Consider the following 18592-nt stretch of genomic DNA (forward strand, 5'->3'; position numbering starts at 1 on the left):
TTCATCTTCTTCTTCTGGTCATCATTCTGAATCTTGGGTCTTTGAACAGGCTTTACAAGGTCTTTATCTTCCAGATAGCTCACATGCATGAGCGGCTCTCACGGGATCCTTTTCTCCACCTCCTGTTGGGTGAATCTAGTCCTTTCTAGATGTGACTTTCATGTGTAAGGCGGGGGCGGGGGGGTGGGAAGTGGGGGAAGCTAAGGTAGGCTAGGAGGAAGTAATTTTGGGGGTAGGTGGGACTTTTTATAACTGCCCCTGCAAATTATACTGCGTAGTGAGGGCCTGGAGCTTCTTGGGATAAAATTAGATATAAGACTTTTTTTTTTTTTTTTTGAGGCATACAGTAGAAATACTTGTGGGTTGAGATTTATAATTGCATTGACAGGTAAATGGGACTAGAAAGGACAGATACAAAAAACCATCCAAATGGATTTGACAAATACAGGTTTTCCTAAGTGTTCACCTGAATGCAGAGTGGCTTAAAAAAAAAAAAACAAACAAACAACAAAAACAAAAAAACCCCAGTATGTTGAACGATTAAGTGGGGAATCCGAATGCACATTTTCCCTTCAAAATACCATATCCCTAATAACCTCTGATGAGGAAATAATAATGCTCCTGTAACCCTTTTCCTTTCGTAATTTATCTTTCTAATTCCAGTGAGTGAGCAATGACTTTGTGCCTGAGGAGAGTGAGCAGATGAGATTAATTTGTGCTATTGCAGCTCTGCTTTATTATCTATCCATCCTTGGAGAGGGTTGCAGTGGAGATGCTTTTAGCAGAAGCATTGTGGAAAAAGCTGCTCTGAGGGCTTGGAGGAGCTAAGTGCTGCCCTTTGCAGTGTCTTGGTCCTGTGGGGGCAGCCTGGGAGCTGGCTCTCTCTGGCTTCGCTGTCCTCTCCTGCCCTCCTGGCGGGTGGGTGTGGTGGGTGGGCCGGGCAGTCAAGGAGAACCCTTCCCTCGGGTGCCTCTGCTTCCAAAAGGATGCTCTTCAAGACCTCTTCGGTTGGCAGCTTCCTATGCATGGTTCCCTCCTATGTCCAATGCTGCCTGCTCATACCAGGCCCACAGTTTTTCTTTTTTTTTTTTTTTTTACAGAAGTATTTTTATAGTCACATTGTATTATGACCACCTTAAAACTATTTTAAAAGAAAACCACCCTTTATCCACTACCCTGGCAGGGCATTCCCATATCTTCATCCTCTGGTTATTTTATATATCTAAAACACACACACGTACACACACACACACTTATTTGTAATATATATATTTTAAATATATATGTAATTCCTTTCATGTGCTCCTTTTCCTGTCACCCATGTATAAAATCTTGGCATCGCCTCTTACATCTTTTCTGCTCCTGTCAATGGCTTAGGACACAGTGGGAGGAAAGGGGAAACGATATTTTCTTTTTGATAAAATGTAGGTACTGACACATATTACGTAGTGTCATGAGGACTCAGTAATGAGTGTGAAGGGACCCATCCAAATGACACATAATAGGTTGCTCAGCAGTATCTGTGGTCCGTTGGCAAGTTGAGTCCGTTCTTCTGCAGTTTCTCTGGCATCTGTTATTTCCATTTCTTAGCAGATGCCCATAATGATGGGCAATTACTTTCATTCATAGACTAGACAAGAGGCTTCTTCTAACTGGGCCTCATGGCCCAAATCTAGTCCATGAAATTCTTCCTGTTGCCACCATTTGCCCTTCTAAAGCACTGTTTTTGTCCATATGACTCTTGTTCAAACCGTTCAGTGGCTGCCGACACTTATCAAGGGCATTCTGAATGTCTCCATGGCGGCTCGCGGCCTTCTGCTTGCCTTCCCAGCACGAGGCTTGGCACTTGCCCTCCTCTTGGGATCGCCACAAGCCTGCCATCTTCTGGAGCTCACTGGAACTATGGACTGTCTTCAGTTGGCTTTGTGGCCACATGTGCAGGGAGTGGTGGTGTCTCTGGGGGGAAGAAAAGAGCCCCGAATCTGGGGAGCTCTAGCCTGCCTTCTGTGGCACAGACTTAGGGCTTACCCACTATTTGGGGGGGGGTATATTTTTTAGCATGTTCGACAAAGAACAGTGGAATAGTTGGTCATACCCTTTGGTAGACTTCAAGTGCGTGAGGAGGGACTAACCGGGTCATTTATTATTATTATTTTTTGGGATCCTCCACATCATCTTATCCGTAGAAACTCTTAGGGGATTACTTATTAATTTCTATAACAGTTCTCTTATTGACCCATCCTGAATATTTACCAAAACCACGTTGAACTTGGAAAATATTTGCTCTGTAGGAGATGTGGTAGATCTTTGGGGACTTCCCTCAAATGGTGACAGCGTGTGTGGCAAGCGTGCATGTGCAAGAAGGTGTGAAGGTGTTCGCCTTTTTTTTCTTTTTTTTTTTTTTCCACTTCAAAGGGCTGTTTTCTGTAGATTTGGTTTGTGCCTTTTTTTATTTTTAAAGATTTTATTTGAGATAGAACGAGAGCAGGCAAGGGGGGGAGAGAGAGAGAGCACGAGCAGGGGGAGGGGCAGAGGGAGAGGGAGAAGCAGACTCCCTGCTGAGCAGGAAGCCCAATGCCGGGCTTGTTCTGAGGACCTTGGGATCATGACCTGAGCTGAAGGCAGATGCTTAACCCACTGAGCCACCCCAGTGCCCCCTGGATTTGTGTCTTAATGAGTTCTTTGAATTCAGAATTCTGCTGAGGAAGTTCTGCAACCCACATAGATATCACTCTATGTATAATCCGTTACTCCCCTCCCCCCTGGTATAATGTGTTAGACCTTCCTTTATATGCAGGCATATGTATCGGTATAGGACAGGGCAGAGTTTAAATTTTGATTTATGGCTTATATCTTGGGAAAGTGTCTTATGATCTCTGCCCCCCTGCCCCAACTCAACTTTAGAGAGTAGGAACTAGGGTTTAGGTCTCCTTGGGCCCTGTCAGACCTGCCATTTTATGGTTCTATTATCTGTAAGTCCAATGAATACCAAATGTTGCTGAGTCTTGAATAAAATGCCTTCTGATTGCAGGTTGAGATTCTGTCTATAGTGAAATCAAACTGACCTCTAAAGGGACATAGCCCTGTTTTGGAAAACAAAGCTTGTGTATTAAATTACTAATTTTAGTTTTCTTTTCTCTCTACCAGTTTGCTGTTTTGTGGTTCACAAGAGGTGCCATGAATTTGTCACTTTTTCTTGTCCGGGTGCGGATAAGGGACCCGACACCGATGTAAGTAATCTGGAAACTGTTATTTGATGTTAATGCAGATCTCTGACTTCACCTTTTTTTAATGCCTGTACAGCTGTTGTTTGGGCACATACTCTTAGCGGGAAGACTTGTCAATGAGTCCTGTACAACTTCGGCTCATACTGATGAACAGATCTTTAGTCCTTTGGGAGCCCTGGTAGGACTACTTGGGGATTAGAGGAGAATTCCTTAGCTTGTACTCTTCCACTGTGGGCAACCACATGAGCTAAATCCACCAACTTTATAGTAGGAGATTTCACAAACACAGTGTGGTTCTTTTCCGAAGATGTTGACAAATTTCACAACAAACGTAAATCACCCTTTATGGTTCACCCTAATGGTTTGTTGACTAATAAGACCATCCTTGCTTTGGGCCAGTGTAACCACCTCTTCCTAGTTGGCTTCATGAGATCCTTGCTGCCTTTTCATTATGTATTACAAATGCTGCTGTTGATTTAAATAATTTAGCATCTGTTCCACTGAACAACTGATCTCTGAAGCTGCCCATGTGTGAATACATAATTTTATTTGTGCCTTAATTCTGCCTGTCTCTAGTGAGCATCTCTCTTGCATCTCTTGTTTACTGAAAAATGGGATCGGCAAAGGAGAGTGGGAGTCAGGAGGCATGGGAAATTCCAATATCTAAAATGCATTGAGTGGAAAATTGGGCTGTGACGTGATAAATATTTTAACAGGAAAAAGAAATTTGCAGAGGAGGACTGGAAGAGGAGACCTTTCTATTCTGAATTGCTTTTGCTGGATCACTTCAGTCACTAATACTTAAATTATGTGCTCCAAGTGTGGTTCCTACCTTTGGTTCTCGTTCCCATCAGGAAACACAGATTTCAAAGCGGCTCTGTCAGTGTAGGCAGGGCTGAATTCTTCCCTTTCAGAAGAGGGCATACCCATGGTGAGCTCTGAGGGGTTCAGATGTGCGTGGTTTTAGCACATATAAGGAAGGAACTTACCACTGTGCCCTGAGTGCGTGGAGCCATGCTGCGTTTTGGTCAAGATGCTGGTGGAAGCCGCACAGAGCAGGAGCCTCGGGCTCAAAGCCACCGCCAACCCGCAGAGGCTTAGAACGTGGGAGACCCAGAGCCTCGGAGATCATCCTGTTCTGTGTTCACGGACCAGAAAGCCCATGTCCGTGAACAACCCACCAACATACAAAACAGTAGTGTGCCCCACCGACCCTTGTGCATTCCCCTTCTTTCTGGAGTATTGTCTCCATTTTGGGCATCTTAAAGGTAAAAATAGATGCAGAGTACCAGCTTTCCTGAAAGGTGGCCTTAAGCATCACAGTGGTGTTCCTCTGGCCACCTTGCTCATTATTCGGAACCCATCCTTCCATTCTCCCATTTTGGCTCCAGCAGGAATAGGGTGAGGTGGGGGGTTGGTAGGCCACAGGAGTGTAGTCATTGCCTGACCCCTCTCCCTCCTTCCATTTCTTCATTCTTTTGGTTAAGTACTATCTGTCTGTCTATCAATTCATTCTAAAGATTGATTGATTTTGAGAGAGTGTGCACGCATGCATGCACGGAGAGGTAGGGGTAGAGGCAGAGAGGGGGAGGAGAGAATCTCAAGCAGACTCCCCACTGAGTGCGGCCCCCAATGCAGAGTTCGATCTCATGACCCCAAGATCATGACCTGAGCCAAAATTATGAGATGGACACTTAACTGAGCCACCCAGGCACCCAAGTACTTGTTATTAAGTACTTAATATGGGGGAAGATAGACATGGAAAATACCACTAATTAAAATAGGGTAGAGGTTCTCTGAGTGTGTTTACCCAAGGGACCTACTCTAGGTGGTCAGAGGCTTCCTTCCCCAAGGAAATGGCATTAATCCAAGCTTTGGGAACAAGTAGGAGATAGGCAAACGGAAGGAGATGTGCACACGTGTGTGCTGAGGCACAAGGAGCCCTGTGAAAGACTCTTTCAGGCAAAGGGAAAAGCAAGTGAGAAAGCACTAAAGTGGGAAGTTTAGTGTGGAAGAGAAGAAGAGCAAGCTGGTCGTCAGATGTGTAGTTGAGGATTTTGAACACAATCATAGGAACACTAGGGATCTAGAGAAAGGCTTTAAATTAGGAGATGTTGATCCTGTTTGCATATTATAAGTGTTTCTCTGGTTTCCTTATGGGAAATGGACCAGGTTAGGAAGTGGGCTTGATGGATGGGTGAAGATGGGGAATACCAACCAAAGGATGAAGAATCAGCACAGAAGGCAAAGTGGTGGGAGCTTGGGGGAGGTGGCAGCACTGGGGATGGGCAGAGTGAACTCATTCAAGATACACTTTAGAGCTGAATCAGCAGCTCTCAGCCATTGGGGGATCAGGGAGATGGAGATGTTGAGGAAAAACTCTCGGGCTTCAGGCCCAAACCTATGAATGGATGGAGGCCATCAAGACCATGGAGGGAGAATGTATTTGGGAGTATGGGATAGGGCAAATCAAGGGTTTCACTTTGGACACGTGCAGTTTGAGAAATCTGACATCGAGAAGACAGTTTGTCTGTGAATGCAGGTGTGGGGGCTGGAAGTAGAGTGTGTCCTTCTGAAGATACGGATTCCTCTGTTCTTTGTTTTAAGCTTTGGGTGTGGATCCTTTTGCCTAGAGAAAGGGGGTGGATAGAATGAGAAGAAAAGAGATTTAGGGCCCAGGAGAGAGCCCTGCGGAGAACTCTAGTGGATTGGATGGAAGAGGGAGGGAGGGAAGGAGGGGAGACCAAGGAGGAGCAGGCAGAGGAGTAGGAGGAAGACGGAGACAGTGATGCTGTTTTAGCGATTTCCTAGAAGGGCTGTAAGCCAGCTCTCTGCTTATGTCATGGATTCTGTAAGCTTCTGTTACTACACATAGTTAATATACATCCCAGTTTGCGCAGGACTGTCTTGTTTCCACGGGGAAGTCTTGGTGTATGCCTGCTACAGATTAGTTAATGTCTGTTAGGTTCTTTCCCTGTTTTGGTGGTCATTATGTGGCCACCCTACTCCTAGATCCCCAAGCCAGGCAGGAAGGCTTAGTGCCAGTCTGCTGGTCACACGATACAGTGGGACACACACCTGTGATCCGATGTGTTCATCCGAGCTCTGTCCCTACTCCCTGTTGTGTTGGCTCGCTATAGATGCTTAGTCGCACATTTTAATATCCACGAAAGTGAAGATAAGAGATGACTTTTTTTTTTTTTTTTTAATATGAGGGGGAAAAAAAGTACTTGAACAGTCTGTGCGTTCTCTTCCAAGTAGAAATTTTCCTTTTGGTTGTTGGCATCAAGAGGCCAATGATTAGGGCTTTGTGCGGGCAGGGCATGAGAAGTATCTGCTGTCTGTGCGCAGCGTGGTTTATTTGTTGTACAAATCCACAAGATGCCCAGACTGAACTGCAGCAGGGGGATCACTGGAAAAGCACGAAGGTGTCAGGACACAGAGCTGAGATGAGATGGTAGGATTTTCTTATTTTATCTTTCTTTGAATACATTTTAAAGTCTTAGAGTTATAGAGTTGAAAGGGGTGTTAAAGACTTACCTAGGTTAACTTTATTTTATGGACGAGGAGACCGAGGCATATAGGAGAAAGACATAAATGATCCAGGGGCATGGTGACATGGCCTTTGAGTGTCCAAGAGGTTTGTGGTTGACTCAAGGCCACGAAAGGGAAGAGAGGGTGCCGTGGTCTGGTCATACTGTCGGTGGAGAAGTTGGTATAGCTGCTACCTTGGTGTGATCCTTCAAAGTTCTGTTCATACATTTAGAAAAGCGCTAAAGGGCATGGGAAAGGCTGGGTAATGGAATGGAAGGATCTACCTTAAGCATTTTTTTCCCCTGAAAATCTAAAGTTTTTAGGTTAAGATTTGTTTCACACATGCCGAGTGCTTAAGATGCACACAGTTCATGTGCCGCTTAACGATGCCAGCTCTGCAGCCTCCAGGGCATTCCCACATGGGGACCAAGGAAGGACAGACCCTGTGAGGTGCACCGAGACTGTACCTTGCATCTTCAGGATGAAAGGACAGGTACTGAGTAGTGTGAAGTTAGCACTGCTCAGATTACAGGAACCAAAGGGGAAATAGTTAAAAATTCTTTTGAACAGAGGTCATCTTCAAGACTCAAGGAGCAGGCTGGTGGAAAGAATGCAGATGTGTCGGGCACCTCGGGGAGGAGAAAGGGTGTCTGGGTTCCATGGAGGAATGGAAGGACCCCCCCTCCGCCCACTGCCCACTTCTCTGAACATGTTGGGCCATCCTCAGCCCTCCCCCACCCCCTCTGGATGTGCAGTGTTCCAGACACTCCCTACCGAGATGAAAGCCAAGCATTTCCAAGACTTCAAGTGCAACCCCGTGCGCAGCAAGAAAAGAGGAGAGGAAAATGAAAGAGTCGGTGTTGGAAAGGCACTTTGAGCTGGTGCTGGATTTGTGCTGCCAAATGTGCAGCCTCAGAAAGCAGCTTGGTGCTCTGCCCGGCACCCCAGCCCCGCGTCTAAGATTTTGTAAGATGACAAAGAAATAAAACTGGCCCATTGTTGAGAAATAGCTCACCTCCCTTCTGCGACCCCCTCTATCCCCCCTTAAGGCATGAACTAGGATGTGGACAAGCCTTACCTTTTGGGGTGGGGGTGGGGGGTAATTTTTGCTCTTGGAAAGAAATAACGATGCTTTTGTTTCTTTAGCTGCCGCTGATCCCCTGAGCTGATGTTTTTCTCTTCCTTGCTCTGGCCATGATGGGGTGAGGCATGGGGTGCAGGTGTGGGGGTGGGTCCTAGAGGGCGGACTTTCTCAGACTCCTGCCCTTCACCTTTTAAAATTTCAGCTCCCCAGCTGCTTTGTCCTTCAGTCTGGAACTCCTCCCTCTTGCTAGAACCATCTCTGCTCAAATAACATCTGTTCCTGAAGCCCAGCCTGCTAGAGGGAAGCGGGGTATTCAGGTCTTCCAGTATGCATGAGTGTGTGTATTCATTTTTCTTAGTACTTTGTGTTTTCTGTGTGTGTCTTAAGGGAGAGAAAACTGTGAAGCACCCCTTTCAGACATTCCTCCCAATCTCAGTTCTGCCCTGAAATCCCCAAATGAAGAACCACACATCCTTTCCATACGTAAAGTTGTAGCGAGAGAAAAGTCTTTCTGTGGTACGTCTAAAACCACACAAATGCTAGACGGGTCTTCAGACAATCTTTGGAATATTTGCTCTGTGTACTGCATCTGTGAGCATTTGAGGAAGAGGGAAAGAGACTGACCTGTTCAAAGGCCTCACCCCCACCCCCCTCACCCCAGGTAATTCCCTTCCCTTGCTTTTGTGTTCCTTTTGTTTGTATTTATTTGCCTTGTGCCTTTTCACCAGTGTCCCTGCCTCTCTGGGGAGAAACTGTACCTGTAATACCTTGTGTTTTTTCTGTCTGAGCCATACAATTAAACAGTATTCAGGTGATTTAAAAATAACTTCCTGGGTCATTAGTGTACCTCACCTGGGAGACAACCAACATCCACACAGCATCACAAGTTAGTGGGTGCCTTCCAGAATGTTCAGAAGAGCACAAGTGAAGAAATTAACTTGTTGAAAGGCAAGGAGGCCGGCTTCTGATCTGAGTACATCTTCAGGTCTGCAAAGATGGGGAAACCGAGCCATTGGAGGAAGCTCGAGGGCATTGACTATAAATGCTTAGAGTGGACCTAGAAACAATCCTACAAATGGCCATAAATCCAAAAGTGATACCTGGTGCGGGGCTGGACCCTGGGGAGGGGCTGTATGTCCAGGTGCAAAATTACTTTCTCTTCGTTATGGTGGTCTTGAGAATTCTCTTGTTCTTGAGTTCTTTCTGGTGTCTTAGAAACCGAGCAAATGACAAAGGCTGCCAAACTGTTTAAAATTCAACATTTCAGAGCTTCATTTGTAACAAAACTCAAAACATTTAAAATAAACGTAGAAATTTAATTAGCAGATCTTCAAAGTGTGCTTTTACATTTAATATGGAAATAAGGCAATTTTGTGAGCAAACCCAGTTATACCTTAAACACTTTTCTATTCCTGAACCGACAAAGGGAGATTTGTAAAAAGGTGCAGGTGCTTAAAAAGTTGCATTTAAAATTCAGCCCAGTGAGGTCAAAAGAGTTTTGGGGTGGGAATTGGGACTCCTGCCCTGCCAAGTCACTGAAAATCCTTCTGTACCTCAGTTTTCTTATTTATTAATATGGAGGTTGAATTTGGTGGTCTTTAAAGTTGTTTGCAGCCCTCAGTGGCATTCCATTGCTAAATACTGACTGAGGGCTTCATGCTATGAAGATGTGAAGGTGAAGACAGTTCTTGCCCTCCTGATGCATCCTCCCTTATCAAAAAGATGAGCTGAGCATGCAAATAATGATACTATAGGGTAGCTGCTATAAATGGGGAAGAACTAAAATGCTGTTGAGTTTAAGTGTGGAGAGAGAGAAAGCACCTTAGAAGATGGAGGCAAGGCTTTCTGGAGAGGTTTCAAAGATTTTTAAGATTTATTTCTTTTCCAAATTCTTTTACAGACTAGTAGGACCAGTATTCTGGTATTTCTCTTGCTGGTTCAAGAGAGTTCTCTCTCTTGCCAAATGCTGCTATCCGGTGGCACATAAACTCAGGTGACACGCTTTTACAAGAGGACCTGTAAAAAGAACCCTTGCAAGGGAGACCTGCAGTGTTCTTTGTGGCCTGGTGGGATCCCCTCTAGATAAACCTCAGAGGAAGCCTATACGGGGTCCTGAAACCACCCTCTGCACTCGCCCATTCCTCACGTGCTGTGATGCCACAGGAAACCTTCAAGAGAAGTTTATTTCAGGGAAACAAACCCAACAAAAATCTCCCGTGCTAATTCTGCTCTTCAGTGGGTGGATTATTTTATGTTCCAGATTCACAGTAACAGAAGTATTTCCTCCAAGGGAAGGGACTCCTGCTACTTTTGCGCCAAATTAATTTAGCTGGGAATTAAAAATAGCCTCAAAGACTTGCATCCGCAGTTCGGATGTATTAAAGGAGACAGCTGGGTGGTGGCACATCCATTGTTTTTAGCCCATGATGGGGGGGGTGGAGGTAATAGTGGCTCACATTTCATCAGTGTGCCAGAATGCCTGGTTTCGAGGGAGTCACCTGGGGCGGGGCGGGGGGGGGGCGCAGTTCAACTTAATCCGGAGGTTTAAGTTGCCACTGCTCAAACATCCTTGGAACTCCACTCTTGGAATGGCATGTGAGTCCAGTAGCACATTCTTCTCAAAATCTCTACTCTGGGCAAATTGTCGGCCTTTGAGAGTGTGGTGAGATTGTTTGGGGGATGTGGCCAAGTTCAATGGAGCCAGATCTGCACAAGGGGCAGTGATTAAGGCGGGTGGGACAGTTTTGGGTCCAAAAGGTAAGTTGATAACGTTAAAAGAGTATTTTCTTGGGAGAGTTACAGACTGTCTCCAGACATCAGGTTTGAAGGAGACTTGTGTGTGTGAAGCACGTGGGGACCATCATGTAGCCCCTCGGTGGCACTTCTAGGTAATACCCATGTTGGTTTAAAAAAAGAAATTGTTGTACTGCTTCATGATCACGCCTACACAGCTAATCCTTCATGGAGAGATCCTGTATCTTTTCCCTTTGAGAAACAAGAGTTCAGGGCAGAGCCTCGAACAGAATGGGTACTTGAAAGAGGTTTGTTGAACCAGAATAAGTGGAAGAAGTTCTGATAACCTAATTTGCCATCAGTTGTACCTATCTCATTGTCGTTGGGGTTGAATTACCTGGTTTTAGCTATACATGGACTGTTAATGCATCTCCCCAAGACCTATGAATGGGTATTTCATCAGCATTATTAGGGCACCATGGGAGGGGGATGGAAGAAACATACTTGATGGACTTCCCTGCTTTTCACAAACCATTTCAAATCATTGTCTTAACTATTGGGAGTTTAAGAAATGGTGGACCTGGGCCAAAGCTTTTGACTGGTTAGGGTACAAATTGGTATGATGGCTTCCTTATTTATTTTTCGTGACCTGTACAAGGACTTAGTAATATCAGTTCATGATTTACAGAGAACCAAATTAACCTGTTCCTGAGAACTGTTGTAGGCAATGATGTCTAAGGAGCCTACTACTGGAGCTGAAATCATCGGAAGCCCAGAGCTAGAAATTCTGCTATATAAGTAATGGTGTCTTCCTGATATTACCTGATGTATATTTAATATCTGTTATGTCTGGTCCTTTTTCTGTATTCACTGTATGCCATCATTAAACGCTTCTTGGATATTTATTATTGCCAGGTACTGTGGGGTGCAAAGGTTAAAAGACAGTCCTTGTCTTCAAATAGCTTATTCTTAGTGGGAAGTCATGCACGCGAATAAGCATTATTCAGACGATTACTTCAATGGATAACATACAGAAATACACTAGGCATATATGAATTCCATTGTGTAAGTGTGAAATTCAAGGCTCGGGGTTGGTTAATCCAGTAGAAAATAGTTCATAAGCTTTGGACCAAGCCTCTGCTTCCAAACCTGTTCTTTCCTCAATATCAAGTGGGTTGATGTATATTTAATATCTGCTCTTCAGATATTATCAGCAAAGCCACTTGACGGGCAGGTTTTTCTGCCAGTGGAAAAGTTCTCTATTTTTGTGACTAGAATCTGGAGTCAAGAAATCTTAAAATGGCAAGAGAAATTTGAAATAAGTTCCACCGATATTATAACGGTAAAAGCATTCACAAGTGAGACAACAAGGTGAACTAGTGAAGACCAAGCATGTAGGGCTGATGGGATCCTGTGAGAGCCTCGAGCAATTTGGAGATTTAGTTTGGGTTCTCCCCAAGAAGGTGGAAGGTAGTACTTTCCAGGACCCTGGGTTTCTGGAGAGATTTGTTCTAATTGGCTTTACTCTAAGCTGAAAGCCAGCCCAGAGAGCTTTTTGGCTCATGCCTGAGGCTTGTTCTTGGATTTTAGTGAGTCACTCCTTTCCACAAGCTGAAGTCGAGTCCCATTCAATTAGCTGGTACCTTCCTCACCTTGGCTGTTTTCTGCGTAATGAATTTCCAGCAGGAGACTGTCTCCTGTGGACAAAAAGAGAAGTACATTTCCTTGGGGGCCAGGAGAGGGAGCTTTGTAGAGGATTTTCTAGCTAGCATTATCATTGCCACATTTGTTTATTTACAATGAGACCGAGGGCCAAAAACAAAGTCAAAGGAGCTCACTTACTAGGAATTCTGTATATGCCTCTGACAGTGGCGAGGACCAATGACACAAGTGAGAGAGTACCCCTTCTGACAGCTGTGAGCAAACAATCATGACGGCTAGTACTAGCAAGAGGTGAGATGGACGGGGGGGGGAAGGTCCGTTCTAATCATTGTTCATCTTGCATTTCAATTTTTATAATCTAACAGATTCCCAAAACACATTTGACTTTATACCAAGGGAAAAAGCTAGGTTCTAAGAAGAACGTCCTTGTCCCAATTAAGTGTCACATTGCCATCAGGTACTAAAGAGTCCTGATTGCATTCCCCAGATAATTTCCTTGATGTGGAGAGAATGCTCAGGTTCTTTATGTTGAGGATGCGACATTTAAGATGTAGAACACCATCCTTGTTGTCTCTACTGCTGCCTGTTCTCCCTGCCTTTCCTCCACTAGTAGTCCAAGCTGGGGCTTATTCCTGTTCTCCTAATCTGTGTTGGAATAATACCAGGTGATCATCTGTGCACAGTCTCCCAAGCCAGAAGCCTTGGGATCATCTGGCTTGTCTCCATCTCCTTTGTCTCCCACATCTAAGCGGTCCCCCAAGTTCTGTGGGCTCTGCCTCTCCCTCCTTATTCATAGCCACCATCGTGTTCTGTGAATTGGTCTTATTGGCTCTGGGTTGTTTCTCCCCTAGTCCATCCTTTTATTGCCAGCCAGTGGTAATCCAGTCATTATACGTTCATATATCTATAAAACACATGTCAACACTTTCCGAAGGTTTTTACAGGCTCACATAAGATGACTCCACTGGCTGTTGGCTGGGGTTGTTGGCCAGGATGCTTCGGTTTTCTGTGTTGGCTTTTCCAGGAGGGTAGTGCAGTCTTCTTATGTGGTGCTGGTAGTTTTCGAAGAGGGCAAGGCTAAATGTGCGCACGCTTAAGCTGCTGCTAGCACCACGTTTCCTGATGTCCCATTCACCAAGGTGGGTCACATGGTGAAGCGCAGAGTCGCTGTGAAGGTAGGTTAGTCAGGATTTTCCAGGAAAACAGAACTAATTGGATGTGCATAAGTTTATCACACAGACTTATAAGAAATGGGCTTATGCAGCTGGTAAGTGTCGAGATCCACAGGCAAGCTAGAGACCCAGGAGAGCCAAAAGTGTAGCTCCAGTCCCAAGGCCAACAGGCTTGAGATGCAGGAAGGGCTGGTGTTTGGTTTGTGGTCCAAAGGTGGGGAAAAAGCCCATGTGCTAATTCGTAGTCATTGGACAGGAAGAACTCTCTTGCGGGGGGGGGGGGGGGGGGGAGGGTTGTCCGTGTTTTCATTCTGTTGAGGCTTTCATTAGAGAAGGCAATCTACTCATCCACCAATTTAAATGTTAATCTTATCCAAAAAGTCCCTCACAGAAACACCATTATTTGACCAAATATCTGGGCACCAGGTGGCCCAGTCAAGTTGACATGCAGACTTAAGCACCACAGAGTGGGGCATACACGGTGTGGATCCTGGGAAGGGTGGGTCACTCCAGTCATTAATGTAACAGTTGACCATAGGAAGACTTATTTTGATCCTACTGTAGTATTTTCTTTCTCCCAAATCTTATTTAACTTTGTATCCCCAATTCTTATTAGGATATCTGCCTCCTGGTTAGGTGGTCATTAATATTTGTTGAGAGAATAGAAAAAAATGAAGTCCCTGATACCAAAATAAAATGAAAACAATTTCCTTGGCTTGCATAAAATATCTGTAAAATATTCCAGAAGATTGTCTCAGAATCAATACCAGACATTCCTGGTATTGATACAGCCATTGATTTTAAGTTACTGTCTTTAGAAGGTGAACTATTTAAAAATATTAAGTTTAATTTAATTTCTGTTAGTACTTAAAGTTTAAGCTTAACAAAATTATGCAAGATGTCTGTGGAACTGTGCTCACTAACTGTGTGACCAGACCTTTTTTTTTTTTTTTTTAACTTGGTGAATATTTTTTTCTGTTAAATGTTGATGGGGAAAAACAACCTATTAAAAGGAAATACTTGTTTTTTTTCAACCACATATTTTGAATTTATATTTGTTAAGGTGATTGCTAACCATACAGTTAATCTGGAGAGGGTTTATAACCGCAGTTCAAGAAGAAGGGAAATGACACAGCCAAGGATGCTACCTTAGGAAGAAGTAGTCTGATTTCTTTCCAATTTGACCACTGCTTTTCTATTTTTTTTTCAAGATTTTATTTATTTTACGGGGGGGTGGGGCGGGGAACGGCAGGGAGAGGGAGGAGCAGACTCCCCACTGAGCGTGGAGCCCAACATGGGGCTCAATCCCCAGGACCTGAGCTGAAGGCAGAGGCTTAACCGACTGAGCCACCCAGGCTCCCCTGACCACTGCTTTTCTAGGTGCACGTACATTATATGCCTAACTGTGCCAGGATAGATAATTTATACATAACTCAGAGGTAGCTCTTCATGCTCATGAGAAATTTATATTGGTAGGAAACTGCTGAATGAAAGACTATATTTTGAAATACACAGATTATAAACTTTTACAAGTGAGGGTTTTTTTTTTTAATGTCCTAAAACATAAGTACCTTTCAGAAGGCAATTTGCATGTTGCTTGCTTTCTACAATTTTGAGTTCCATGCCTGTCCCTTCCCGTCTCTCTTCCAAGGCCGGAAGCTTTGTAGAGTTAACATGGGGGTACAAATGTTTAAAACATGAGATTTCATACTTGAAAATGATATTCTCTGTGGAGGAGGGTGATTTTAGGTTTCTAGATACTAAGCTGTATCATGACTCATTTGTTCTTAAACAGGTCGTTCTCCTGTTACTAAAATTAATCACAAAAGACCAGGGAAGCTTGAAAAAGAAGAGATCACACAGCAGGCTCTTAAAATTAGAAAGGCAGGTCTGCTCTCTTTTGCATTTGCTACATTTGAATGATGCACCGAGATTAAGGTAATTCATTTTAATTACGTTTTTTCATTACGAATGGGTGATTTAGAGTAACGTGATGTACAGAACAAGAATGGGGGGAAATGGTAAGTTGAAAACTTAAAAGTGAATCACATTAAGTGAAACAGACCTGCTCTACAAGTCCACGCCCCTGCTGTCAGCTTGGGAGTTGTATGCTTAAGTTCGATCATATTCTCACCTAGGGAACCTGCTCTTCATCTGGGAGCCGAACTGGGGGCAGTCCGGCAACGCAGCCTCCTGCTGAGCTCCTCACTTCTGCTTTTGTGTCCTGCAGTTTCTCCTCTACAGGCAGCTAGGGTGAGATTTTGCATATATCAGGCAAATCAGATCATTGCCTTGCTCTGTCTCAGTCCTTCCCTGGCTGCCTCTGACTGTTAGAATGAAACATAAACTGCTTGCCTCGGTCAACAAGGCTTATGGTGCTTGTGGTCTTGCTCTTGTTTACCTCCTTGCCTGGAACATGCCAAGCTGCCTCGGGTCTTTTGCTCTTGTGGGTCCCTCTGCAGTGCGGCTCATTCACACCACTCGGGCCTCTGCTCGGGTGACCCCTCCTTGGAGAGGTCTCTTTAGGTCACAGCCTCCCCTCACTTTCTAGTAATCCATCCTACTTTGTGTGTTTCATAGCCCTTGCCACCGCTTAAAACCATAATGTTTACTTGGTTACTTTTTCATCTCTTTGACCAGCAGGAAACACCATGAGTGGTAGGTCTGCTGTTTTAGGCTGCTTCTATTCGACTTAGCGCCCGGCGCGTTAAGTGCTCAATATTTTTGGCTGGCCGAATGCATATTACTCTTACCAGGGAAAAGACAAATCTTAAAGTTTTGTTTCCTCCCAACAATATAGCTAGAAGGAAACATCCTAGGATCAGTGGAGACTTTTTCTCTTCTGTGATTATAGGGCCATGCCATCTAATATAATAAACTGAGCCATGTCCATTAAGCCTGAGGCCTACCGTGTGATTGAATGTGTCTTCCAAAACAAACATGTTTTTCATAATCCTAATGTTAATATGTGGTCTATAAAATTCAAAATAAAATGTATCTGATCAGTCTTATTTAGAGTTATCTAGTTAACCACCCAGTTCTGAATGTCAGCCATTCTGGATTAAGTGGGATAAGTGTTGGATTTCAAACCTTGAGAATAATTTGTATCTAATAGATTCTTCCCATGGAAAGTTATGGCCCGGCTGCACATTGGCTTGGTAGCAGCATCCTTGTTCTTAAATTTCCTTCTGCAGCCATCGGTTTCTCCTAACATTCTTGAACAGTAGGGAGTTAAATAAATTGTGATACATCAGTGTGATAGAATATGTGCAGCCATTAAGAATGATGATTATAAAGGCATGGAAAAGTGCTTCTGTGATGCTGGGTGCCAGGGGCTTACTGTAAAGGCATTACTATGATTAGAACTCGGACAGAATTTGTTTGTTGGGGCAGGACCTAGAAGGGAACCTAGGAAATTGAAATCATTTGATTTCAAAAATCACTGATTTTTGAGATGATTGGACTTGGAGAGCTTTCGAGATTTCATCTTGTTAGAACAGTGCAGTTTGTGAGAAGTCATCCTGTGATACTTTTAGAATATGACAGAGTGCTGTGGTCTCCCAGAGCATTATCCAAATGGAACACACCCACATATCTGAGAGTTCTTTGTTCAACTGTGTGATAAGAAAGCAGCTTGCTCTACGTGTCTAGATGGCTTCATGCTCAGTGTATTAGCTTAGGCTTATGTTCAAGCAGGAAGACTGGAAAACTTGACCAAACAGTGGTTAGACCTGAATAAGGAGCATCTTTCTCCTCTTGTAACAAAATGTGTGGAACTGGGAGTCCAGGGCTCATGTGGCATCTTCATCATTCCATGAAGGATCCAGCCTCATTCTGCCTTTCAGTTCAGCCATCTTATTGTGCAGATTTCATTCTCCCCTTTGCTGCCCTCGTTGTAAGGTGGCTGTTCCATTACCATCCCATCCATGTTCCAAGCAGGAGGAAAGAGAAGGGTGAAGTCAGAGCATAGGTGCCTGTTGAGTCTACTCCCTTTTAAAGAACTCCCCCAGAAACCCAATCTAGCAACTTCCATATTGGCCAGAACTGTGTCACATAGCCACTGCTCCTTAGAAAACATGGAGTTTGGAGGTATTTTGTTTTGTTTGCTTTTTTTTTTTTTTTTTTAGGTAGGCTCCACACCCAGCGTGGGGCCCAATGCAGGGCTTGAGCTCACAACCCTGAGATCAGGACCTGAGCTGAAATCAAGAGTCAGATGCTTAACTGACTGAACTACTCAGGTGCTCCATAACTGCATTACCAGGTGCCCCTGGAGTTTGTTTTGTTTTAAGCTGGGTGTATTTCTACCCAGAACAAAATCAAGGTAGTTCAGTAATAAAGAAGAAGAGAGTTAATATTGGATAGGCAAGTAATTTTGAATTCTATGTTGAGGATGGGGCACCACCTTTTATTTTATTTTTTTAAATTTTTTATTGTTATGTTAATCACCATACATTACATCATTAGTTTTTAATATAGTGTTCCATGATTCATTGTTTGGGAGCACCACCTTTTAGACATAAATGCCTTCACATGTCGTATTTGTGTCCTTTTCTGTTGCTATGGCTTCATCTCTGCACAGGAAGGTTTCTCTTACTTGTCATGAGAGGTTTTCAGATAAAATCAAACTAAGTTTCTTAATCTGTAGGTAGAAAAAGGAGATAGGAATGAAGAAGTCTTGTGATGAGTTTTAATAAGCCTCTCTCTCTTTTTTTTTTTTTCCATTAACACTTTTGGTTCTTTGGTGAAGGTACTTTTATAAGAAGCATTTTGGTTTTCATAATGAAATATTTTGAACTTCAAAAATTTTTATTCAGTCACAATATTCTTATTACATGGTAGCTCCTGATAGTAAATAAGGATTGATTGAAATAAAACAATATATCCATAACTCATGTTTTATTAAAGCAGCTGTGGTCTGCAGCAGAGCATCCCCCAAGGGGAGAGAAGCAACACTTCTCCATGGGTGCAGGTCGTCATCTGGAATCCGAAGTGCAGTATGGACAGCAGATTTTAAAGAGGTGTTGAGAGACTGGTAGGATCACTGTAGGATAGAGACCCAGAAAATGAGTTAGGAATGTTTAGGTGAAGAAAAGAAGTTGTAGGAATCAGTGAGCGCTGCCTTCCTTCCTAAGAGGAAAGGTGGACTTGACTTTGGAACACCAGGGGTTGACCCAGACCCA

General features: G+C 43.9%; 1 protein-coding gene across 3 annotated transcripts in view; it reads left to right on the forward strand.

The window, feature by feature from the left end:
• Positions 1–18592, forward strand: part of PRKCA (protein kinase C alpha) — a 399658-nt gene that overhangs the window by 149674 nt on the left and 231392 nt on the right. For all 3 annotated transcript variants that reach the window (XM_025889888.2, XM_073883238.1, XM_025889887.2), the window contains exon 3: positions 3148–3230. In XM_025889888.2, coding sequence (XP_025745673.1) covers positions 3148–3230 — 83 coding nt within the window. The remainder of the gene's footprint in view (positions 1–3147; positions 3231–18592) is intronic.

Source organism: Callorhinus ursinus, unplaced genomic scaffold (assembly GCF_003265705.2).
Source record: "Callorhinus ursinus isolate GAN/ISIS: 27379988/994484 unplaced genomic scaffold, GSC_fseal_2.0 scaffold50, whole genome shotgun sequence".
Classification (NCBI taxonomy): domain Eukaryota; kingdom Metazoa; phylum Chordata; class Mammalia; order Carnivora; family Otariidae; genus Callorhinus; species Callorhinus ursinus.